General features: G+C 33.2%; 2 protein-coding genes across 7 annotated transcripts; one reads left to right on the forward strand and one right to left on the reverse strand.

Moving 5' to 3' along the window:
• Positions 1-398: 398 nt before the first annotated feature.
• On the reverse strand, positions 399-8,985 carry LOC111025287 (Leucine-rich repeat protein kinase family protein). 4 transcript variants are annotated; one of them, XM_022303131.2, is made up of 12 exons: positions 8,808-8,985; positions 7,959-8,697; positions 7,061-7,228; positions 6,555-6,687; positions 6,194-6,265; positions 5,343-5,486; positions 4,644-4,709; positions 3,934-4,004; positions 3,704-3,847; positions 2,804-3,139; positions 1,420-1,814; positions 399-1,327 (listed from the first exon to the last, which is right to left on the reverse strand). In XM_022303131.2, the coding sequence occupies exons 2-12, from the start codon at positions 7,969-7,971 to the stop codon at positions 1,016-1,018; spliced, it is 1,854 nt and encodes a 617-aa protein (XP_022158823.1). In that variant the 5' UTR covers positions 7,972-8,697; positions 8,808-8,985; the 3' UTR covers positions 399-1,015. The 4 variants fall into 4 exon arrangements, with proteins under 4 accessions (XP_022158823.1, XP_022158822.1, XP_022158820.1 ...); XM_022303130.2 differs by having other exon boundaries at positions 2,804-3,145; positions 7,061-7,225; positions 8,808-8,984; XM_022303128.2 differs by having other exon boundaries at positions 2,804-3,145; positions 8,808-8,984.
• An 8,984-nt stretch (positions 8,986-17,969) lies between these two features.
• LOC111025290 (DDT domain-containing protein) lies at positions 17,970-25,554 on the forward strand. Of its 3 annotated transcripts, XR_015789493.1 has the most exons (12): positions 17,970-18,125; positions 19,093-19,248; positions 19,392-19,564; positions 21,351-21,775; positions 21,864-21,951; positions 22,196-22,542; positions 22,704-23,149; positions 23,279-23,426; positions 23,549-23,710; positions 23,821-23,909; positions 24,543-24,772; positions 24,990-25,554. XR_015789493.1 is itself a non-coding variant. In XM_088121278.1 (11 exons), exons 2-11 carry the CDS (start codon positions 19,136-19,138, stop codon positions 24,691-24,693), a joined length of 2,142 nt encoding a protein of 713 aa, XP_087977404.1. In that variant the 5' UTR covers positions 17,970-18,125; positions 19,093-19,135; the 3' UTR covers positions 24,694-25,554. The 3 variants fall into 3 exon arrangements, 2 of the variants coding, with proteins under 2 accessions (XP_087977404.1, XP_087977405.1); XM_088121278.1 differs by having other exon boundaries at positions 24,543-25,554; XM_088121279.1 differs by having other exon boundaries at positions 22,199-22,542; positions 24,543-25,554.
• The last annotated feature ends 935 nt before the right edge of the window (positions 25,555-26,489 follow it).

A 26,489-nucleotide genomic window follows, 5' to 3' on the forward strand; every position in this document is an offset into this window, starting at 1 on the left:
GAACCCAACATAGGAAAAAATAACATGCCACTAAAATTTCAAAGCGACAATGTCAAAATTTCATGTGCGTTTCTTAATTATTATTTTTTTCCCAACTTGTAGGCCCTATTGTAGGAGGAGCGGGGTGAATATCATTTACTTTCATTAAAATAATGATTTAGTCTTTAAACTTTAATTTAAAATTATTTAGTACTTTCAAAATTGTAACAATTTAATCTTATATTTTAAATTTAGTAATAATCTACCTATTGTGAAAAATCTCATTAAAATTAAGTACCGATTTTAGTGGCGTTGCTATAATATTGATATATTTTCATTATACATATAAGTGAGATTTGTGAGCGTTTTTCTTGTTTAGGGTAAAGAGAACCCTCCATAAATAATTTATCACAAGTCTCTTGCAAACAAATACAAAGTATTGTATGTATAAAAATAGCAACTAGCTACTTTGTAGCTTTAACAACCTCAAAAGCTCACCATACATACACATGTATATTCTTTTTCTTTTTCTTTTTTATCTGTGATTGTCCATGCCAGTTTACGCGTAAGCGCACCTCGACTAATCTCACGAGACAATCCCCTGACCATACACTTCTATATATTGTAACCTAAAGCTATTGTCATCACAATTCACGACCACATGTCCATCTGTTATAGTTTTACAGATATCTACCTACACTACATACTCGTCTCGATCAGTATAAGCTCCAACTAACTTTTTTGATGTGACAGTAACTTTATTGGCTCAAAAATCTTAGTGAGATCCACTCATCTATTAAATGCAATAAAAATACGCCACATCAGGAAGTCGGTAGGAGCTCCCTCCACTACTTTATGTAGGCTAGTATTGTTCATTATAGATATACGTGTCGGTCCTAAGTTCCCATCTCCATGCTCAACAACCATATATACAAAAGAGGAAGATTGATTACCTTTTTCAGAATGTGAGTAAATTTTGACTTGTCCTAAGAGCTTGGCTTCAAAATTGGAGAATAGTGAATGGTTTTCTTTCTTTCTATCTGGCTTTAGACAACTGTATGGCTTCTTGATCATGGCTTGACTCTTCACCCCAAACAAATTGGTGGCACAATAAGGGCATTTCTTGATCTCTTACCTCTTCCAGCTGCATCCACTCTGCCCACCTATCTGCCAGCCCTTCTCCATGGAGTAGATTCACAACTTCCGCCATCGTCGGGCGGTCCTCCGGTGAACTTTGGGTGCAAAGCAATGCCACTTGAACGATGTTTTCGACTTCTTTCACATCATAACTCTTTAAGTTTTTATCCACAACATCTCCAAGCCTATTCTCCCTCTGCAGTTTCTTTATCTATTCAATTCAGAGATACGTAATGTACATTATACTCACGTTTATCTTCATAATCCAAAGTCAATGTGAAGTTTATAGGTGAAAAATCTTACATGATCAAGTAGAAGAACATCTTCCTCCTCTTCAAGGCGGGAGAAATCAATTGCTCGTTGACCGGTGACGAGTTCCAGAAGCGTTATACCATATCCAAAAACATCTGTCTTTTCAGACGATTTTCCAGTGGACAAGTATTCAGGGGCAATGTGACCCATCGTACCGCGCACTTGAGTGGTAATATGAGTCAATTTAGTATCGACTAGCTTGGCCAGCCCGAAATCTCCAAGAACAGCTTCAAAGTTGTCATCTAGTAAGATATTTGCAGCCTTTAGATCACGATGAATGATCTTGGGATTACAGTGCTCATGCAAGTACTCCAAACCATGTGCTGCACCAAAAGCAATCCGTTTCCTTGAGGGCCAGTCCAAGCTTCTTTCTCCAGGCTTTAAATCTACAACATTTTAAATGGTCGTGTTAGTGTGTGTTCAGCATGCCTTTTAAAGTGCTTCTTTTAAAATTTGTAGTGTTTGGTTAAAATTTCAGAATGTGGTAAAATGTGTTTTTACCAATTAAAAGGACTTTTTAAAATTTTCAATAGTCAAAAAGTAGTTTGAGCAATTTTAAAAAGGCATATAGCAGTTAAAGCAATTTTAGAGAAAGTACTTAGCTGATTTTCTTCCAAAAGTTCTAATAGAGTAAGTGTTTCACTCATAAACACTTTTTTCAATAGTCATTCAAACACACACCTAGTCTTGAAAGCTCGGTCGACCTATCAAATAAATTAGAAACTTGGCTTCTTCTATTCTATCCAGGTACTTCTGAAAAAAAAAAGGGTACTCAAAAGACCAAACTGTTTTCATGTCAAGTTGCGGTATGCTATGTTAATAAATTTTAGGCTAAATTACAAGTAAGTTGTCATTCAAGCTTGTGTCAATTTAATCCATCCCCTCCAAAAGATTTCTAATAGATCCTTAAACTTTTAAGGTTGTGTCTACCTCGTCCCATACTTTAAAAATATTCTAATAAGTCTCCAAACTTTGAATTTTGTATCTAATAGGTCCCTGTCATTAATTCCGTCAGCTTAATACTTATGCCATCAAGCGTCTAAACTTGTCCGAAATCAGCTAACCACGTCAATTCTTCACATAAGCATTAAACTGATGGATTTCACAATAGAGACTTGTTAAAGACAAAATTAAAAGTTGAAACACTTGTTAGAAAATTTTTCAATTACAGGTACCAAATAGATAAAATCCTGAAAGTTTAGAGACCTATTAACCTTAACGACCAAACTTTTCATTTAACCTAAATTTTATGATCTTGTTCCATCAAATCTCCAAACAAACAAAACAGCATATTCACAACAACAGCTCCAATAAAAACAAGTAGAGGATGATGGAGTAGAACATCAAGCTTGTGGTTGCACAAAAACTTAAGTACCTCTCAAGTGATGCGCCACACTAAGATTCTGCATGAAGGGATAAACAAGGATTCTCTCAGACGCAGTTGTGCAGAACCCGATCAATCGGAGGAGATTGCGATGCACTGCAACACTTATTAGTTGAACTTCTCTTAGGAATGCAGCCTCCCCACCAGGACTATTGTAGTCAGTTAACCGTTTCACGGCAACCTTTGAGGCATCCGAGAGGACGCCTTTATATACTTTCCCAAAGCCTCCTTGGCCGATGATGTTCGTTTCGTTAAAGTTTTCGGTAGCAAGTTGGATTTCCCGCAGAGAAAATCTTCTGATTTGCCCAAAGGAAAGTTTACAGTCATCTTCACCTAATACAAAATAGATGCTGTTAGCTTCCACAAGATTTGCATCCAATAAATATGCATTCTTTCTGCCATTCTTGAATTGTCGACGTAGAATTTTGTCTTAGTTAGAGATCACGATAGAAACTAGGAACTAAAATGTTATTATAAGAGAAAAGATAAAGAACTACAATAGCTCATCCAAGTATTCGAGGTACTAGGAGCCTCCCCTCTTGAGTATTCTCACTCAAGGCTGAACCAACTAAAATATTGCCTACCTTTGTTCTCTTCCACTTACTCTATTTATAACCAATTCATACTAACAAACTCCAAGACTAATTACTAATATGTCCTTAGTATTCTAATAGTATTTCTAACTACCCCTAATGGAGCCATTCCTAACAATCACACTGTATTACCCTCAAGAGTGAAGGAGATGTAAATGATGGTAGAAATTCAAAACAGATAAAAACAGTTTCCTTGAACTGTTGAGAGTATGATTTCAATAACCCAAAACTCCACCATTATCATTATAGATAAGATGGGAAACACTAAAAAGGATTGGAAAGTGAAGCAAAACTTTACCAGCAACATCAACAAACATAGAATCCTTAAGCTTATGCATGTAGCAGCATCTATAAACAAAGAAGGCACCAATTGACAGAAGAATGAATCCCCCACAACTTGCAGTACTTGCTACTACCCCAAATTTTGAACTTTTTGCAGAAGCTGTCAAGATAGAAAAATGAGGCTATCACCGAATAATCCATATAATGAACTAGTGGTGGAATGATGTGATATAATATAGAACCGACCTCGATGGGGAGAGGTGGAGACACAAGGTTTATCCAAGCTATGCCCACATGCTAAACCAGTTCCTGAAAAACTGAAAGAATGTTTCCGATTCAACATACATGAACGGCCTATTCTAACACATTGGATAGAGGATAGGATATGGTTTTTAATTTCTTCAAGATATGGTTGGATTTGTACTAGAGTGGTGAGGAGAAGGTTATGCATTTACTTCAAATGTAAAAGCATCTGAATAGGGAGAAGCAAAATTTTGCATTCGTTTTTACATATATAATAATTCAATTCTAAAAATTTAAGGAGCAAACTAGAGGAAAACTATACAATCTTAAGTATTTTATACAAACTAAGAGTAGAAAATTGCTTCTTCCTTGCTCCACCCCTATTCAAGTTACTAAACCCATCTAGTTAAAAGATTAGAAGTTTCAATATTTAGAAACTAATAAATAAGAAGTTTGAAAGCTCGAAATTCATAGACATTTCAACAAGAACAATTAATAGCTAATTAAGCTTCAAATTATCATCACCATATAGATACTTAAGTGACTCTGTTGTAGTCTGCTCCCAATAATCCAAGTAAAAAGAAAAAAAAATACTTTAGACTTGACTCATAGCTGGCCTTTAAAATTAACCATGTCAGATATAGAAAAATAATATATTATCCATCACTCTTAGACATTTGACTGTAAAAAAGATCAAGAATGAGTATATTTACTTGAACATTGGAATTGAAAACAATTGTGCTGGAACTTCTCCTGTCAAGTTGTTGTCTGAGAGATCCCTGCCACCAGCATTTGAAGAGAGAGTAAGAAAGTAAAAGGTCAGGGGAGTAACCAAATTAAAAGAATTAGAGGAAAAAAATTTGAAGTTAATGGCAAAGATCCTCATAGTTTAATCAGTCCGTCAAGGGATGTCTATGGTTGGTTCGGGTTGAATTAAGATATCTGGTTAACCCGACTATTCGAGTTACAAACTTCTCAATTAAATTGACTTGGGTTAGGTAATGGATCAAATCCAACCCAACTTTCTTTTTTGAAAATTTTTAAAAGGAACTAAGGAAATGTAGTACATTAAAGACCTACTTACCCATTTTTAGACATATGAATTTAGAACCAATAACTTTATATTGTTAGAGAGTAACAAGAACCTAAAAGAGCCATGAACTAACATTAAGATAATTTAAAAACCATGAATTAAACCGATCCATAAAGATTATAACTCAACCTAACTATCAAATTTTTCTGATCACCATGCTTCCTGAACACCCTTAAGTCACTATTCATTAATATTGGTGAATCGAGAACAGAACTGAATAGATGATTCCCCCTCTATGCCTTAAACCCAAATAACATTGTCAATCTGCAAAAAATGTCATTTTTTAGGCTTTAAGAAACAAGGGAGGAAATAGCCTTACAGATGTTTAAGACCATAAAGTTGACCCCAAGCCACAGGTATAGGGCCATTAAAGTTGTTATTAGCAAGATTCAAGTTCTGTAGGTGAGTCATGTTAGCTAGATAATCTGGTAGAACACCCACTATATTATTGTTCTGCAAATCCCTGCAAAAAGTAGCAAAAAATTCACATTGACACGTCAAAATCATGAACTAACAACAATATAAAGAGGAAAAAGGGTAAAAAACTATGACACCTTTTCAAAAAAATTTACTCATGGATATAATTTGTTATACTTCACAAGAATTGATACAGTTCACAAATTCAAAACAGTAGAAATATCAACAGATTACATTCACGTCTTTCTGTAGTTCTGAAATGAATATTGAAACTAAGAAGCAACATAATTACAAGATAGTGCCCGGAGCATTGTAAATAGAATCAGAGTGAATAGTTTGCTTATCAATATCTCCAAATTTCAGTGGAATATTATCATTTCAAGAAGAAAAAATAGTTCAGGGAGTACTTAAGTTTCTCTACCAGATGTTCCTTTTGCTTTTGAATGACTTATGTCACCAAGTTTCCATATATGTTTTGCAAAGAATTGGGTTTGGTAAAAGGTCTACAAACAGGCCTTTCTTACTAGATTATTCAAGTGAAAGAAAAGGTTCAAGATGAAACCAAAATATGATGGAATAAGAAAGGGGAGGGCAAATGAAAAATTAAACTCAATGCAAGAAAATTCCAATCAGCTTCTTGACTGAAATTTTAATTGATCTAAATGAAGTCTACCCTAGATTCTATTGCATAAAAATGTCTACAACACTGCATATCAATAAAAAGTTCACTGATATTCAGCAGGAGCAGCTTACAAGCTAGCCAAGAATTTCAGTTTGGTAATTGAATGAGAAAGTGATCCTGAAAATCCCACTGAACCCAAGCTCCTGCAATTAGTACACATTCAAAAACTAAGAGTGAGTTTGGCAAATCTTTTAGTTTATCACTTTTCTATCCTATAATCACCTCTTGATTGCTTCAACTACAAGAATATTAATCACTTGAAAGTCACTTTTCGGATGATCATCTCTCAAAATGTTTCTTTAAAAAAGTTTCAAAACAAATCTGATATTTTGAAAATGCTTTTAACACAATAGATCTTTTAAAAAGCATTTTTTGTCATCTAAAATTACTTACGAAACTATACTAAATAAACTCTAGATTATGAGGACTTACAAGGAAATGACATTTCCATTTCGGCAGGCAATATGAGACCAACTGAAGCAAGGGCTTACAAGATGATAATTCCAATCAGTTATCTGATGATTGGAATCATTTAGAGCCTCTAAAAAATCAACCAAAGCTTCTCCTACACATGAGAACAAGATCTATCATGGGGTGTATAGAAGAATAAAGAAATAATTTTTTCTATTTTTTTAATTAATATTAAACTACTACTTCACCCAAAAGCTTGATAGGATACAGTAAATTTAATTTCTATTCATATTCTTAACACTCCTCACTTGTGGACTTGAAAATTAGTACAGGACATTACAAGTGGATTATTACCTGAAGCAAAAAGGAAATGAAACTGCAAAAGTTCAAGCTTAGAACCTTCTACTTTTGATACCATGTTAAACTTCTGCTAAACTCAAAAGTTAACTACGACACGTTAATTGTTTGTTCATATCTTTAACACTTAAAAGATGAAGAATTTCTTGCTAAATTGAGTTTGAGCATACCTTCCACATCAGGATCCGTGGATGCATAATTCAACCTCAACAAATAGAATAATACCAGCCCCTGAACGATCCGTCTTAGAGGACTCCATCTATAGAGCACTGGAGACATGGCCATGGGAGTATCTCCTTCTTCACACAATAATTGACAGGGGGATCTCTTGCCTCCTCCTTACAAAAAATGTCAACAGTGCTAGAGCGTTAAAATTAACCGAATTGAAAGAGTAAAGCACAGATAAATATTGGGTTCATAAATCTAAGGAAATGATTAAAAAGTACACAGAAAAAAAAAACAAAAGAAAAGAAAAGGACCACCTAATATATTGGAAGTAAGGGAAGAAGCGAGAGAGAAATATATAGAGGGAGAGGATATCACAATTCAAATTATCATATACATGAGTGAAACATCTCAAGTTTCATGCTGTCAAATACTTGTTTCTCCATATTCCATACGGACAAAAACGAAAAATAAGAAATAAAAAAGAGCAGAGCCATAAATTTCTTAGAGAAGGACAAAGTTTTATGTTCTAGCTTTTTATCAATATAATCTCTCGATTCGAAAAATTTTAGGGGAGCAAACTAAAGCATACAAAATTTTAAGTATTTTACATATATCTTTTGAATTTACACCACCTAAGAGCGCAATTGGTCCTCTTTCCTTCTTAGCTCCGCTCCTGATTCTAAGCAAAACATTATCAAATAAAAGTTATGATAGAACAGTCCCCGAAAGTCTCTTGTTGGTTTTTTCTGGTTCCTTCCCATCTCCCCTTTATTCCAGGAACAAAAAAGCAGATATTTGGGGGATGGCAAAAAGAGACATGTACTGAAGAAGAATAACATAAACAAAAGAATAAAAGAAAGAAAAAATTGGGAGAAGTGAAGTGGGAAGTTGTTTACTCACTAGCATCAAACATAGCTTCTGAGGCTGCAAATGCTGCAAACAAGCAAAGCCAGAGAATGGATCATGCTAGAGATTACAAAAGCAGCACACATTGTTAAATAATCTAATCTAATCATGGGGGAACTCAATGACAATAGGAACAATGTGAATATGATGGGGCTATAGCAAGTGCAAGGGTCCCACGAAGCATTTAGAATGAAAAATTCAATGTGGGATGTGAAAAAATCCTGAGAAAAAGCAATAAGAGAGAGAGAATAAGATTAAGCAGCAGCTGCTGCTGCTGCTGCTAGTTGATGGTGGAATCCGAATGCGAATGAGCATTAGAATCTCTGTTCCATCGCACCATTGGGGCCTCTCCTTTTAATATCATTGATCTGTATCATTCAGAAATGAATACAATTACCACCACCAACACCACCACCACCACATTTGCTTTACTTTCCAAAACCCCTTTTTAAAAAACAAATTGAAAAGGAGAAAGAAAGAAAGAAAGAAGAAAAAAAGGAGTTAAAATGCGCTTTAGAACAGTCAAAGAAGCTTCCACTCCACTGGACGTTAATGCCCAATCCATATTCCCCTGTTTGGATTACAACAAATCCAAGATTTCTCTGCAAAATAAAGGCAAATGAAAATTCCATTATTGGAAAAGGATGCCACCACGACGACGATAACGATAACCACTGCTTCCTTCTTCCCTACTTCAAAGTCGCTTTATAAGACAGCTTCTCTTCCACCTGCCCTGTAAAAGTAAAAGTAAAAGCAAACCCAGTATGTAGATCAATCATCTTTGAAATAAAAAGCTGTTCAATGAACAAATTACAAAAGAAATAGGGGCCAAACCAGACCCACCCACAAACAACAATCAATTCGTTTCATGGGTTATGGGTGTAGTGGTGGTAACGGATTGTAGTTTGTATTCAGATATTTGTTTCAAAAAATCTTTTGGGATGAGGAAAAATGGGTTTTTGTAATCATTGGGAAATTATGGGGAATGCCGGCAGTTTCAATTGTTTCTTGAATGGTTTTTTTGGTTCAAGGAGAGGGTGGGAATTTTTATTTTATTTTATTTTTTTAGTGAATTAGGACTATGGTTTTTTTTTTTTGTTTTAATTACAACAAAAGTAGGGACGGAGGATTGCAACTTAGACGTCCAAGGGAAGGAGAAGGTATCATAAGCTGAGTTATGCTCATGCATAGAAACGAGAGTGACTTTCTTTAGTGAATTAAGAGTAAATGAAATATAATATTTTTTTTTAGTACGACATTGTGGGGGCGAGGGTTCGAACTCATGACCTTTTGATCATAATAGGTACCTTAATCACTTAAGCTATGCTCGGTTTGGCAAGATTTGGATTCACTAATATACTACTATGCAAATCTATATGTTGCTAAATACAACACACGTCATCTAAGTTAGCGAAGGATTCAATAGGGAGTCTCTTCGAGTTGGTTCGAATTGACCAGCTCGATCAGGTCTAGTCCAATTAGGTGTGGTCTGGTTGGGTCTAGTCCAATCCAGGTGGCTTGAATTGTGTTGCTTCATTGACATGGTAAATTTAATATGGTAACTTTACCCATAAAAATGGGAAAGGCACCCACTTCTTTTTAGTTTGAGGTCTAATTTCAATATAATACATCTATAAAATGGATATTCGTCTCAATAGCAATAGTTTTATGCCAAATTCGCCTTCTCAAGAGGAAACTTTTGTCTTTCATCCCAATCTCATTTCTATTATTGTTCATGATCAAGTTCGAGCCACCGATGGTTTTCTGTTTTTTTTTTTCTTTGTTCAAAGAGAAAAGACTCACTTGATTAACTTGTTTCATTGTCGATCACTCTACTGGAGGAAAAAAAACAATAAAAAATTATTAAATTAAATTATCGTAGTGTCTGCCTTCTAATAACAATTAAGTATAGAATGTATATACGACATCTAAAAATCTCTAATAACTATTGGATTTACCTTCAAAATATCTATTGTAATTCATTTCTCATATATCTAAGTAAGTAAAACTACCCGTCTTATTGTATCGTGTTGTAATAATTTCCTCATATCTCAATCTCATCATGCAACTAGGAAGGAATTTTGAAAACCTTTGAGGCACTTTGAAAACAAATATATATCTTTTTTTTAACTAATTCTATTTTTCTTAAAATTAAAAAAAAACTTTATAAATTTATAAAGACAAAATTTTAGCTTTTAAAAACTTTTTTTTTTAAACTCCACTAACTGCTTTTGAGGTGTAGTGGGCCTATGTGATGATTTTTTTTTTCTTTTTTTTTTTCCTTTAGAATCTGATTTCGTATTTTAATGTTGAATTACATGTCACTAAAATTTCAATTTTATGTTAGACAGATAGATTCTTAAATTTTTGTCCAATAAATTTAATTTTGTCTGTAATAAGTTTATAAATTTTTAAAAATGTTTAACAAATTTATGAATTTATTAAATAAAATTTCATAAACTTCCAAGGATCTATTAAATACACTCAATCATGAAAGTTCGAGAAAGTAATTTAACATTATTTTATCTTTACTCAAATTTAAATACTTGCAAGTTTTATATTAATAGTTTTAATATATTATTTTAATTTATTTGAACTTTTTTTTTCGAGTACAACTTGTGGAGACGAGGGATCGAACTCACAACCTTTTGATTGGAGATATATGTCAATTATTACTGTTGATCTATACTCGTTTTGGACAGAATTTTCAAGTAGTTCCAAACATTCCAATATTTTGGTTCAATAATTTTTGGGTATTTTAACTACGTTCTAAGAAAATTAAATTTAGGGGCTTGGATCTTATACAATTTAAAAAAATTTCTCTGGCTGAAATTTTGACTGCATCTCTGTCGATTTCATTTGTTTTCTCTTCTAACCCATCTCTCTAAAAAAAAGTTATTGAACTGTAAGTGTACAGGTAATTGTCTGTTAGATTGAGTTTCCAATCCACTTAAGTACCACAAATACTAATGTTTGGTTTTATTTAGAGAAACAACACTGGGATTTCTTAAACACAAAGAATAAACGACAAAGCCATTAATAAAATCTAATGAGAACTTTTCATGGAGAATGGGTCCTAGGAAATTAACTTCACCAACTGAATTTACGAGGAGATATATTATACCAAGATTGAATATACAATTAATCTCTAAGTCAAGAAATCACAATTCAAGACTCTCTTCTCGAGCACAATTAATTCTCTCACCAATATCTCTATCTAGTTTTATTAACCTGCAAAGTTCTAGAACTACGTGCTACAATCATGCATTCAAGTTCCAATCTAAACCGCCTCTCTCGCGCGTAAGATTCGCATTTGTCAACAATTAATATGTGGTCAACATATTAAAGACATTAAACAAGTAAATACACAAGTAGATTAAAAAACAAATCAAATCAAGGCAACAATCATTTAATCTAATTAATAAATCCAGTTGCTACATCAATCCTTATAACAATAAAATTTAGCTACTCAAGCTCATGCAAACACAACAAAAATCTCAATGAGAATTTCATGATAAGCTACAAAAGTAAAGAGAAAGTAGAGAAATTAAGGTCATTGTGTCGATAGATCATCCCGACTCAATCTCCACAATCCCAAGCCTCTAGAATCTCTTCTCTCGGCTCCTTTTTGCTTCTAAATCTCGAAATGTCCCTTTTTCTCCAAAAAAAAAGAAAAATTTTAGTAGCGGTTATATGTTATAATTATAAACTCATGGCAATGTTGAGACGCTAAGGGCATCGTCTCAATGTTGTACCCTAAATAAACAAGGAATCACAGTCGTAGCGTCTCAACGCTGTCCCTCGGGATCTTGGCTCCAAATAGCGTAGTAATATCTTGTTTTCTACTCTGGCCTATGATTTTTCTCTCACTTTGGTCCTCTTGTGTCTTGTTTCCTCTCGATTACTCATTCCTGGAAAATATAACTTAGGTACGTAAATCTACCGTGAACAAGCGAAATTTGACAAATAATTCCAATATCAGTCTCATGAAATATCACCTGCACACATGGTGCATATTTATTTACAATTCTAAAAACGTTTTTCAAATTACAAAAACATAAAAATAAATTGTAAAAACTAGAAACCAAAACCAATAATAAAAAATGAATTGATTACTAAAGGACCACCTTAACTAAATAAAGATAAAGTAGACTAATTATCTAATATCTCACCCTACATCAATTCAAGGACAAAAAAGGATTATTATTATTATTTTTTTTTTTAAGTTTAGAGACTTTGAAAAAGTTGGTATAATTTAAAGGTTGCTATTTTTAAGCCTTAAACAATGTAAATAAATAAATAGTTTTGGAAATAAACTCCAATCCATTTTAAACCAAGTGTTACAAGGCACTTATTTATGCTTATATATAAGGTGACTCTCCATATTAAACCTAAAGCTAAGTAATATACTATCCACACAATTTCCTAGAAGTGAAATTGATATAATCAACTTGATTTTGTATTAATGTATAATCTCTCGATGTTTTTCCTAAAAATAAACTTTGAGGACCGATGAACTCTTTCTTAAAGAAGTTTTGAGTCTTCAACTTCTTTGTATACCTCGAAACGGTTAGAATTTTGCATCAACATCAATGGTTAAGCTATAAAACAATGTTAGAAAACTAAAAATTAGTACAAAACAAGGATTTTTCACGATGGACAAGAATGTTTGAAGGATAAATGTGAGATTTCAGTTAAGATCCAGATGGGCTCAAACAAAAATCAAGTGAAAGTGAAAGATCGACTCGATAGCTTTCTACTTTCTATCAAGGATTTTGCACCTCCATTGAAGGAATTTTTGGGCTACTTCCCTTCCTCTTAACTATAGGAAAAATTGAAGAAAAAATGCTCAAAATCTCAACAACACACATGTTTGCTTTCTCTTGGCTTTTGCTTCTCTCATTTGCCTTTTCTTTCTTATTCTTTTTACTCTCTTTCCTCTTTTGTTTTCTTTTTCTCTTTCTTCTTACTTTTTCAACATAAGACTCACCCTTGGAATGAAAAAGAAAAATTACACAAAATGAAAGATCTAAAATGCAAAAATAAAAAATCTTCCCCTAAAAGCAATTTTCCTCTAACCTTCTTTAGTGATTTGTGCATAACTTCTTCATTTTTTTCATAATTAAAATGGAGCTCAAAAAATACATTGGAAAGATCTTGCAATAAGGGAATGAAGACAACTAAAATCATATCAAGTGGAAGTCTCCGGAGAAAGGTATATGTAATAAAAGGTTTGAAAGTAGATAGACAGAATACAGAATCTCAATAACAAAACACGGGAGCAAATAATTTAGTGATTTTTGCTCGATGGTTCATGCCTATCTTCCTCATTTGAATGTTAAGAAGAGAAAGTTTATGGTTTGAAAATTGGACCAAAAAAAAAAGTTAATCAAGATTGGAAAAAATTTGTTGGCAAAGGAGTGAATTAAAACCATAACTCTAAAGTTAATCAAGATTTAACCTTAGTTCATATCATACCCCTTCGGACTATTTCTAACTGATCAATTATGTAATAAACTGATTGGATTGTTGAAAAAAAAGCATTTACAAAGCCAAACAATAAGTAATATTCTATTATTGCTTATTTTTAAAAGTTTTAATGAAAAATGGTTTATTTCTATTTTAATTAATTATTGGAACGTACTGTTTAACATTTTAATTAAATTCATTCAATTTTTTATGACATTTAAATTAATTAACTCAGTTAAAATGTTTTGTTTTTTCATTTTAAAACATAATTTATTTTTCATCTTAAAGGTTGAAAATAAAAAATCTCATGTCAAAATTTTCTGAGCATGTTGTTCGATTCTATTAAGCTTCGGCGAGTAGATACCTGAATTCGAATTTGTGTTAACTTCGAGAATTAGTAACCTGCGATATAGCACCATGGTCCTATTGAAATTTCTTCAAGATGGTGCTTCATCACAATACAACAATCATTTTCAAATTCTCAACCGGTTCTAACCAATCTTGCCAAAAGATTATTATTCTTGTTTTCTCAAAGTCTCATCAATTTCATACCTCCATTAAATGCAACCGAGCATACCTTTAAACAAATCTTCAAACAAAAATGCCTAACAAAAGTTAAAATTACAACAACAACACATATTGATCAAGTCCAATTTCCAATTCCATAAAATCAAAAGTTGATGGTAAAATTAGAGATGAAATCCATATATATATATATATATAATCATAGTTTTTAAAAACAATTTTGTTAGGTTAATAAATGATGCTATATTCTATACCTTTTATTTAGAGATGCTATACTATATGCCTTGCATTAAAACCCACGTGTGACAAATGCAAAATGAAAAAAAAAATCAGAAAAACAAAGCCAATCAAAGTAAAAAAAAAAAAAAAAGTTTTATTTTATCCAACCCACTTTTTATTTTACACTCTCCCAAAAAATAAAAATAAAAACAAAATTTTTTTATTTTGAAGATTTTAAGAAAGTGGGATGTTGTCATTTTCAGAGATTAAAATTGGGGAATGAATGGATAAAAAGCTGTCCCCATTACCACCGGACATGGAACCTGTTCCAAATTCCAACTACTTCCAATATTATTATTATTATTTCATTTTTTTTTATCTAATTTCAACTTTTAATTATTTTGGCTCATCTAAACGTCCACGGGTGAAGACAGATATCTCTCATAAAAAGTCATAAGTTCGAATCGTCACCTTCATATCTTTGTTGAATTCAAAAAGGAAAAAAAAATCTAATCATCTTAGTCTCTAAAATTTTAACACAAATTAGATACAAAACAAAAGTCATTTAATACAAATTTATACGGATGTCGTGCTGAAATTGTGATTGAAAATATATATATATATAAAAGCTAATATATATTTACTTTTTTAAACTATATAGATCAAAATAGATATTTCAAAGAGTATTTAAACTAAAATAGATAAAAGTTAAAGAAATAAAAAAAATATCCAATTTAACTTTCCGGAGACACGTGGCATAATGTTGGGCCGGCTGTTAAGAGCCCAGGCCCAACTTGTTTTTCCTTTTTACGGAAGTTTAGGCCCAATCGTGACGGCCCATTTATACGTTGCTCTAAAAAATTTTGTGCAATTATAGCCGTGATGAACTCCTATTTGTAAATTTGTTACATAAAAAAGATAAAAACTTTTAAATATGCGATATTTTCCACCCTCAATATCTCCTTAGGCTACTTGAAAGGTTAATTAAAGTGAAATAACAGTTGAGAGATTGTAAATATATTATTTACTATAAATTTTAATGACATAATTTTGAATATGTTCTTTATTAAAAGATAGAATCATATACAAAACCGACATAACTTAACGTAATTGGCATATATCTCCAGCTAACAAGTTGTAAGTTCGATCCCCACCCCACAAATTGTACTAAAAGAAAGATAGGATCGTATAGGAGGAGATATGTAACTATTTGAATGACTATAATAATCTTATACTTTTTTTTTGAGGTGAATCTAAGATTTTATGTCGGACGAGGTACAAACTCATGTAAATATAATCTTAGATACATTTATTACGAACATTTGATTAAAAAATATATTGAAAACTAAACTATAATCATGAGAAAATATCATTTTAGTCTTAGATTTTTACTAATGGGTCACTTTGGTCCCTAAATTTTTAGAATAGAGAGGGAGAAAGAATTATTATTTTTTTTTACTTTTTACTTTTAAATATCACATCATATTCATTTTTCAATTATGCTCGGTAGCACAACTAGTTAAAATAGATATCTCCAACCAGAAGGTCATGGGTTCAAATCTCCATCCCGACATGTTAGTATAATTAAAAAAAATGGGTTGAGCGACAATTTAAACCTATTTGTAAAATGATTTATTATTTTTTTAATGTAAAAAGTGAAAATAGATTTTTATTTTAAAAGTAACAAATATACTATCCATTGTAGCTCAAGCTTCAAATCTGAATGAATTAATAAGCTACAAAAAATAATAATAGAAAAATAACCACTTGTACAATTTTGCATTGACTTATTATGAACTTCCAAAAATTATTTTCTATTCTAAAAACTTTTCTCATGTGTGTCAAATATACCCACTATCAAAAGAACCATCTTCACTTTAGAGAGAGAGAAAAAAAAATCAAAGAATTAAGCATTTTAACTTTAAAATCTTATTTTAGTCCCCTACTTAATTTTGTTGATTTTACTTTTTATATTTTTATAACGTTTATTTTAGTCCATATATTTTTTAAAAGTAACTGGTTTTTTAACTAAAATTTCACTAACATATAATATAAAACGAGGGTTTCACTTAGAATTAAGAATCCTAATGTTCTTACATTATTATAGATCATAGGTGCATTGCCAAAAATCTCGTATTAGTTATTTATGAATCTCGAAGAATCAACAAGATCATTGTTGAATGATAAAATTTGACCAAGATTAAATGCCATGTCACAATTTTAAATTATATTTAAGACCAATCATAAAATTACACATGTCCTAATTAATTTAAATTGTGTCCTACATCAGTGGATGAAATAATGCCACGTGTCTCTCCTATGACCGTCCGATGAAATCAATTAATTTGACCAAATCCATAAGGAGATTGGACTCAAGCACATGGCCCATATGTGACCCACCAAGTCTCTATAAATAATAGAGGGAGTCACATCTCATTCAAGGCATCCAGAGCGGAGACACATTCAGAGGATTGAGAAGAATTGCAGACTCAGAGTTTACCGATTGAAGAATTCTTCTCAAGACTTGAAGATCTCACAAGCGGCACTTCAAGCAAAGGAACTCTTCACAAGCCACAAGCCGAAGACTTCACAAGCCGCAAGCTGAAGACTTCGCTGATGTTTCACAGCCGAAAATTGTAAAGATTCTTCAATACACTCGAGACTGAAAGTGACAACCTCCTTGATTCGAGAACAAGTTCATTAACCCTCGAAGCGAGCTTACGTTAGAGAGAATTAATCAGAGGATCATACAGTAGAGTTGTAACACTTATACATAAATATAAAACAAGTTCATTAAAGTCGAGTTTCGTTCATCTGAATTTCTCGTCGAACAATCATCACTAAAAATCAAAAGATAGTTAGTTCAAATGACATGATACTTAAGGAAACTCTCTTGGAGGAGAGAGGTACGTTTATACACGATCAATATCTCTTACTATTAACTCAATTGATTTGTTCGGTCCTGGTATTAGAATATGTTGGACTTAGCACCACACCATTGTGCGGAATTATTGTGTGTGTAGATGTTCATTTTAAGCTTCTCGCATCACAATCAAGATCCATATCTTAGTATCGACATAGGACCGACATAGGTTAAAACTACAAAAAGTTTGGTCTTTTAGTTTTTAAAGTTGTGTCTAATAGATTTTTGACTTTCTATTTAATTGATCAATAATTTAATTATATAGATGCCTTAACCACTTAAGCTATGTTCGGTTTGACTAATTTTAACGTGTTATTAATATTTAATATCAATAAAATTGTTAAATATTATAAAAATAAAATTAATTAATTCAATAATGTTTTATATTAATGATAGTTGTTCTACTCATTCGTTTGATTCCTGTTCCGATTCCAATTTTAATAAAACATTAAAGAAATAACACTCTCATTCTTATTGATTTTCGTTCCAACTAAAAATGACAAATAGGTTTTTAACATATTGATTTCGTGTTTAATAGGTCGAATTCGACATTTTTTTAATTTCACAAAATTATGAATTTTGTGTTGAATAGACAACTTTAAAATTTGTCTAATAAATCTATAAATTAAAAAATTATACATAAATACAAATCAAAAGTTAAAGAAACGTTACAGATTGATTAACTCGTTAAACACCATTTAAAACTAAAGAAGCCAAAATTTAACCCAAAAAAAAAAGAAAAGTCAAAAGAAAAAAATCCGTACATTTAACGTAACAGTAAGCCGAGCCGAGCCGAGCCGAGTAAACGCGAGAAGTTTTTTGTCAGTTAAAAACAAATATATCATTAAATAATTAAAAAGAAAAAGAAAGAAAAAAAGAAACAGAGAGAAAAATACAAAAAAATACAAATGCGAGAAGCGAACCGCCCTCTCCTCTCGCCTTCTCTAAGCTCTCTCTCTACTCCGTGTGTCGCTGTTCTTCCTCCCTCCTCCGGTTTCCCCATTCCGCATTGCTCCTTAATCACTGTAAGATTTCTCTTCTCCTTCTCCTCGCATTTCACCTCTCTGTTCTTGATTCTCCCCTCCAATGGCGCCAACTAGCTCTCCAATTTCCACCCACTTTCGCGCTTTTTCCCAATTTCCATGCACTCCCCTCTCAATTCCCCCCTTCCCCATTAATGGGGTTCGCGGGATTCCGCTTAAATGCTCTGATTCCGCCCCAACCACTTTGCCCCCTTCCGCGTTCCTCACTTGATGATTCTGATTTTCTGCATTTGTTTTTTGTTTGTTGATTCTTTTTCTGTGTTCTGGAAGAGGCGTGCTCTAGGGTTTCTTACTGTTTTGGCTCGTTGTCTGCTTGTTTTGAGTTGGGGATGAACTGGGCTGGAGGCCAGGAAGATGGGTTTTTTTTGGTTTTTGAAATATTTGGATTTGTGGGCTGCTTTTTTTTTCCTTTTGTTAGTGAATTGCATGGAGATTGCTTTCGCAATTGCTTTAGAACTGTTTCTTGCGGGATTTTCGTTTTTAGCTTCTAGCTTACATTTGGTTAGCTGCTCCCCACCTCTTCCCCCAATGCCCACACACTCAAATTTTGAGTTGGTTGGTGTTGTATTGTTCAATGCTCTCCTGGTTTAGCATTTTTTTTCACCCTATTCATAATGTTAACTTTTAGGGTTTCGGAATTTGCATGTGCATTCTCTGCCTTGTACCATTTGCCCACGTTTGGGGTGATCTTCCTTGTTTTGTTTTTCTCATCTTCTTATGTTTGATTGCTTAGACGAGAAGAATATAGAAGAAAATTCAAATTTTGAGCGTAAATTGCGTGTTTATTTTTGTTCTCAATGGAATTTTTCGTTCGCACTATGACTGGCTAAGGTTTAATTGGGTGCTTGATTTTCTCTTTATTATTCCTGCATCTTTAGATTTGGACAAGATTGCAAATTTCGTCAGTAACGTAGATTTTGGTGACCAATTAAAGTTGTTTGTGCTACAGGTAGAGAGCTTGTGACAAGTAGTTTAGCAGCCAAGTAATAGGCATGCCCCTGTTGAAAAGAAAGCCTTTTCCCTTAGCTGACCCACCCAAAGATTTGGAGCATCATGAGCTTGTGTATCAAGTTCGGTTCACGAAGGAGATATTCCGTGACTACAAGTATCCTATCATCATTTATTCTACTCAATATTTGTTGTTGGTGTTGGTTGTAATGTGGAATCTAGGAATATAAATTTCCTAAAATTCATACTGTTGTAGGAGTTACGAAATTTTAATTGTATGTATTCCTTAACATTTGTCAGTGAGTATCTGAGTAGGATAAATCTATACCGACGAAGAGTTTGGATGTGCAAATTCACTGGAAAAAGTAATTTGACATATGAGGAGGCGCTAGTGTCCGAAAAATGTGCAGCTGAGAAGGTTCAACAGTTTCCAAAGGATCTAATAGTCCCTGCTCTGAAGATTATCCAATACAGTGAGAACTAACTTGCTATATTTGGGAATTGTGAGCGTGCGTGTGTTTATTTGGTTAGACTCGATGGTACGATGTTTAAACATCTGTGAAATTAGCCTTAATGAGTTTTGCGTGTTCAAAGATTCAAGAGAAGGTAGCAATTCAGATGCTCAATTTATGCTGATCTTAACTAGATAAGCATGAATTGAGCATCTGATTGTTGTTTGAATCAATGTGCTCTTGTTCTTCATCCTCTTTTTCTTGTTCTCTCATTCTCTTATTCTTGCTCCATTTAATATTATCAATTAGATCTCAGTTTTAACCTGGTACAGGATCCTCTCCATATCTTTCCCTTTTTTTTTTCTCGAACAAGAAACGAGACTTTGAATCCTCTTGCCAGTGTTACTTTTTTTTTTAGGGGGGGGGGGGGGTGGTGAAGTTGGTTTGTTTCCACAAATTTGGAAATACGGACTGGTTGTTAGTGATAAAATATAGATTGTGCAAGTTAAACTGCTTGATGAATCCAGCATCCACTTATCAATTTATGACATCTAACATAAAGATCGTTGACTTTCTCTCTATTTGCACACAGATGGAAAACAAAGGGTGTTTAGGACAAGAGAGATTGCAAGAAATTTATCCTATTTGTCATAATCAAAAGAGGGACATTTGCCTGAATATCATCTATGACATTGTCCTTATCTTTGAAAATACCTTGAAGGATAATTCGGAGTTGAAATTTGTGGGCATGAGAATTTATTGTATATTTCAAACATAAAAACATAGGTTAGGTATCAGTATCATTAGAGGTTTATTATTTTTTAGTTGTGAATTGTTCCATTGGTTGAGTTCTTAATTCCAGGTTATGTTATGACTTATGTGGAAGCTCCATGTTTTAAATTGGATGCAACTGGACATGGCAACACTTTGGACATGTAAAAAATAAAGAAATGTCTGCTTTTTTAATTTATTTTTAAGTTTCAAACATAGACATTTTTAATACAAAATAAAGAGAAGTTACATTCCTACTGCTTTCATTAACCTTTTTCTCGGTTAAATACCATGATTTCTCTTTGTTACTCTGGAATATTGCATTTTTAATACAAAAGAAAATGGAAAAGGTGAAAAAAGAGAGACTAAAATCAAAACAGTTAAAAGAAGTTATTTTACCTGAATTTTGCAAAATCAGAAAGATGACGGGAATGAATTATCCATGAATTTGGAAACTAGGGGTTAAGAATAGTGAGAACAAATGGGGAGAGAAAAGTGTGGTGGAAGGAAGAGATGGCCTTGCAGTGAGCTCCTGTCAGAGTCGGTATCAAATAGAGGAAAACTATGAATAGAATGGGAGATTATGCAATGAGGAGGAAAAGAAAGAAATAAGTACAGTCTCTAAAGTAACATTTCCGCTTGTTTAGTGGAATTAATGTGATAAAAAGTGTATTGTACATACTTTATAGTACAGCAATCTGGAACTTAGTTTTGTAGAATTCTGGTTATGCTGATTGGTGACTGAGATTTTGATCTGTTGATCGTTTCCACATGTAGCTAATGATATAAGGACTTCTATTTCAAACAGTTCTGTTGACGGTTGTCACTTTCATGAGGGTTGTCAACACCCACTCTTTGTGTGAATGTTTCAGTATTGTCATTCCTAGGATCTTAGCGTGCATGTTTTCTTGTGGCAGGAGTATTTTTTTGTTTAGTATGATTGAAATTTTTTGGGCGGTTTGACTCAGTATCTAGTTTGATGTTTATGATTTTTTGCCATGAATGACGGATTCCTATTTCCATACTTTATTTGCAGGCATGTTGTCACTCAAAGATCTTGCAGACACAATTGCTGTGAAGTTGCAGGAATGCTTTTTTGTTGGTATTGAATTGTATGGAAAGAAGGATGATCAGATTTATCCATGCAAAATTGTCAAAGTTCTTGATAATGGTGCCAGGAAAATACAATATGAGGTAGCCTGGCTTGACAGAAATAAGAAAGTAACTGATAATGTAGTTATGAATGCAGAGGATTTAGTACAGAAAAAACCTCCTTTGAGCAGAAGGTTTTTGAAGTCTTTCATTCGGGAATCTACATATCGCAGTGCCCCTTGGGTGCTTCATGACAAACTGGCACAAAATCATGGAATTTCAACTGATCTTCCACAAGAATTAAGAAGCAAAGCTTTTTTCCGCGATGGGCTTTTGGTCTGCAACAAAAAGAGAAAAACAAATGACATGGTAATTTTTGAAGTATAAAATTCAGGTTCTTTTAGTTATGGTATTCTCCTATTGCATTGTTAATTCTTCTCATATTTTTCATTTATAGGGAACAAGTGATTCTGGAAAATGTAAAAGGAGAAACATGGAGAGGGAGAGGATGAATGGCTCAACTGCAGAAAATGGTGCAAATAAAGGTCCGTTAAGAGCAAGCACTACATAGGACAGGAGAATTTCATTTTCTAATTAATTTTAAGTCTTAACAAGCAAAGTACTTAGATGTATGGCTTTGTCTTCTCTTCTTAAATACTAGCTTTCCTCCCTAGGGATTTCATTTCCATGTTTCTGTTTAACTGGGTCTCTTTTGACTTCACTCGTCCAATGATTTTTTCACTTCTATATGACAAAGTTCGTTTTAACAATTTTGCTTTCTTGAACTAGAAGGTGATCAACTTGAGGAAGGACTCATCAAATATCCAATTGATGATCTTTTAGTACAGCCTGGTGTGGATGATCCAGATTTCTCAGAACGTCCTTCTCCTTCAAGAGACTTCAAAGTTCCAATGAACTGTGTTGGTGATCTTTTGATGGTTTGGGATTTTTGCTCATCTTACAGTCGGCTTTTGCACTTGTGGCCATTTTCTCTTGATGATTTTGAGTGTGCTGTCCATCACAAGGAGAGTAATGCACCACTCCTTGTGGAAGCACATTCAGCATTTTTTCGCTTACTCTTAAAAGACAATGGAGAATATTTATCGCTTGTTCAAGGGAAGAAGCGGAAGATGAAGGTGATCTCATCAAATTATCTTTTTTTCTTTTCCCTTTGTTAATTAAGACTAACATGCCCCCCCCCCCCCCCCCCCCCCCCCCCCCCCCCCCCCCCCAAAAAAAAAAACAAAAAGGAAAAAAGAAACTAACATTGTTTTGCAATTTTCTTAAAAAATACCAGATAACATTAGTTAACTGGACAGAGTACCTCTGTGACTTCCTAGAAATGATTGGGAATCCAGAATTATCTGCCAGCACAGCAACTATCAAGCGAGGTCACTATGGCCTTTTGGATACTCATGTCAAACTGGGGATATTTTGTGAGTTGGTTAATCAGTCCCTGGAATCAAATATATTCAAGGAAAAGTTAGATGAGATTATTGAACAGAGGCAGGCACTTGGAGCTACCAGGAGAGGGGAAGCTTTGGAAGAAGGCAGAAAGAAAAGAGAAGAGAAAGAGCGCTTGAAATCTGAGACTCTGTCAAATGGACTTGTAAATGGGCATCTTATCGACAAAGAAAAGAGCAAAATAGCCAAAGTTGATCATGGTAAACAGAATAGAGATTCATCAAAAAATAGGAATGGGGTGGTCATATCATCTCAAAATGGTCTTTCCCCTGTAAAAAGGTATGGCTTTCTTCTTCGTTTACCGTTAAAATAGGGAAATGAAATTGATAGAATCTTCTGTAGCTATAAGCAATGATATTCAAGTACTTGACCTTTCTATTTCTTATTTTATTTTACCATTTTTTTCAGTGAGGATGATCAACCAATTGCTTATTTGAAGAAAATGGCGAAGAAGCAGCGGAATAGTGATGTAACAGCTAATTCTCCAAATTCATCACGGAAGGAAGCAAAGGATGATACGATTGAAGTTAATGAAAAGAATACCAAAGAACAGAGGGTGTGCTCATTAATGTTCCTGCTTTTCTCATTAGAATTTTTGTTTTTGATAATGTGAGAGTGCATTTAAGTTCAAGCCATTCATAGCTTCTTCCCTAAGCACATGTTATTATCGTGAAACAGAGAGAATATTATGAGCGGGAAATGGAGAAACGATCAATAAAAACCAATCCCTTGGGGAAAGACAGAGATCACAACAGATATTGGTGGTTCCGTCGTGATGGAAGGATTTTTGTAGAGAGCTCAGACTCCGAGGAGTGGGGATATTACAGTAGCGTGGAAGAGGTATCAGTGCTTTGTATTGTACCTAATTGTTCTAATACTAGGAGCTGACGGATGACCTCTTCATTTGATGTTCTCTTCCCCACTTGACTACTTAACTTTTTGCTGCACAGCTTGATGCATTTATGGGCTCACTGAATTGCAAGGGGGAGAGAGAGAGAGCACTCAGCAAGCAGCTCGAAAGATCTTATAGCAGAATTTGGTAAGCTAGCCATTAATAGCCTGAGATTTAATAGATTTGCCCCTCATGAAATCAGGTTGTTCATTTGAGAAGCCAGTTCCCTACCCTTACTATTATGCTATTTCCTGGAACAGAGGCAGCCTGCAGAGTGCAGATTCAGAACGTTCAGTTCCTTAACTTTCAGGATTTTAGAATTGTCTAATAGGTCCATGAATTTTAAAAAGGATCTAATGTGCCCATAAACTTTCAATTTTTTGTCTAATATGTCTCTAGATTTTAAAAGTGTTTAATAAGTTGTTGAACTTTCAATTTTGTATCTAATAAGTTTCTGACCTGACATATTTTTTCAAATTTAAGTTTATGTTGTATGTGAACTCATCCATTTGCATACCAATAAGTTTAATGTGTAGACAGACTACAGAGAATGTGTACACTTTTTAGTCCGAGCGAAATCATAATGAATTTGATGAAAAAATGGCCCTATCCATATATGAACTGTATGATGTTTGTCACTTTCTTGATCCGTCTTATTTAGGACATACTACGCATCCTTGTATACCTTGCTGTTGTTGATTTGAAGTTCCATATTTCTTCAAGGCTTGTTACATGCTTACATTTAATGGAGTTGAATGTATTATCTTTTTGTATCAACAGCCTTGAACTCAACAAGAGATCGAAGGACTTGACTAACCAAATTGCAGTGGAGGAGGCCGTGCTGCGAAGATCAACTCGCGTCCGTGCTCCTCCTAGGGAAAATCCTGCTACTGCCTATCTCAGATATGTCAACAGGTGGAAGGAGGATTAATCCGCTCTAACGCGACATAGCCCCATCTAGTTTCAAAGTACAGGAGACCTCATTTTGGGATGGATGGCGCATTTGTTAGGTGAGAAATGAAAAATTCTCTTTTTTTTTTTTTTTTTGTTTTTGTTTTCCTCAACTTGACATGGTTGGGATAATTATCTGATGAGATATCGTATAGGTAACTGAGAGTGGAGGGAGGGGGGCGGGGGGTAGTGTGAAGAAAAGGGATGGAGCAATTTTTTTTTCTTCAGCTCATTCCATTAAAAGCTCAACCGTATGATTTTTTTTTCTTCTTCTAGGCATTCTTTATTTGTAGCAGCAAACAGCTAACAAATTACAACAACACAAACATATTCTACTCTCTCTCTTTCTGCCATAAGCCATCTAGAGTACGAGTAACATAGAGGGGCTGGTGGGCGCGGAGGAGACGAATTACTCGATTTTCTTTGTAGAATTAGATGCTAAAATTGAAAAGCAACTAGGGTCGGTGATCAAACCTTCTAACTCTGAGGAAGATGACAAGTGTCTTATCCATTTAGTTATGCTCGAATTGATGATTGGATGTTGACTGTTGAGTCATATAACCAAGGGACGACCTCATTGGAAAGGGCATGGAGCTTTGTGGTATCACCTACCATGAAGTCTTGAAACCAAATTTTTGGGTGTGCTTGATAACAAGAATTTGTGATGTCTCATCAATCCATGTCCTAGGGAGGGTGCATGTGCCTTGGTTATAGGAGCTATCGATTCTAGGTTATTAGAAAAAAAAATGATGGTTTTGTTTTGTTACATGCAAAAATGAGACAAATATTAGAAATTTGATATTGTTTACATGAATCTACATCAACTATTTAGATTGTTATATTCCACAACACATTTGAAGTGTGAGAAATAAGCGTTTTCTACCTTCAAAGTTAGTTTAAGAAGTGTTACATTTCTAGTGCGTTTGGGATTTGAAAAATGCCTTTTTTTTTTTTATAAAAAAATACTTTTTCTACCAGCACTTTTTGAATCTCTGCTTCGGCACTAGACCTGGAAAGAGTCGGTTGCTTTTTGGAAAGATTGCTAATTTAGAAGTGATTACACTTTTGTCATTGTCAAAATCAATGTATCGTGTTTGACAAATTAAAAAAAAATTGATTTTAGATAAATTTAAAATCACTTTAAATTGATTTTTAAGATATTTAGATGATAATTTTGAAAAAAATCAATTTCACTTAAATCTCTTTTTTCAAGATCACTACTAGCAACATCGAAAAGATAAGTATATAATTTGAAAACAAGGCTTTGAATGAAAAAGAAAGTTATATTTTTGTTTTCTGTTATTAGATTTGTATTTGTCAGCAAATTTAGAAATTCAATTTCAATGTAAAAAATTATTCAATGTGTTTTTAATAATACATTTATAAAATAGTTGTAGTTGTCAATTAAATATTTAGTTCAATCTAAAATAATATTAATTTATTTATTAATATTTTTGTCATAAATTTTGTATAATTATTATTCAACAATATTATATAATTATAATATGTATAAATTTATTAATTAATTTATTAATATTTTTGTCATAAATTTTGTATAATTATTATTCAACAATATTATATAATTTATAATATGTATAAATTTAGTTCAATCTGAAATAATATTAATTAATTTATTAATATTTTTGTCATAAATTTTGTATAATTATTATTCAACAATATTGTATAATTTATAATATGTTATAATTTACACGTCTTAATTTTAAGGCAAATGAAACGAGTTTAGTAATATATTTATGAAAGGGTTGATCTTTTTTA

The sequence above is a fragment of the Momordica charantia genome (genome assembly GCF_013281855.1).
Source record: "Momordica charantia cultivar OHB3-1 chromosome 2 unlocalized genomic scaffold, Mcharantia_2.0 BLBB01000002.1, whole genome shotgun sequence".
Taxonomy (NCBI): Eukaryota; Viridiplantae; Streptophyta; class Magnoliopsida; order Cucurbitales; family Cucurbitaceae; genus Momordica; species Momordica charantia.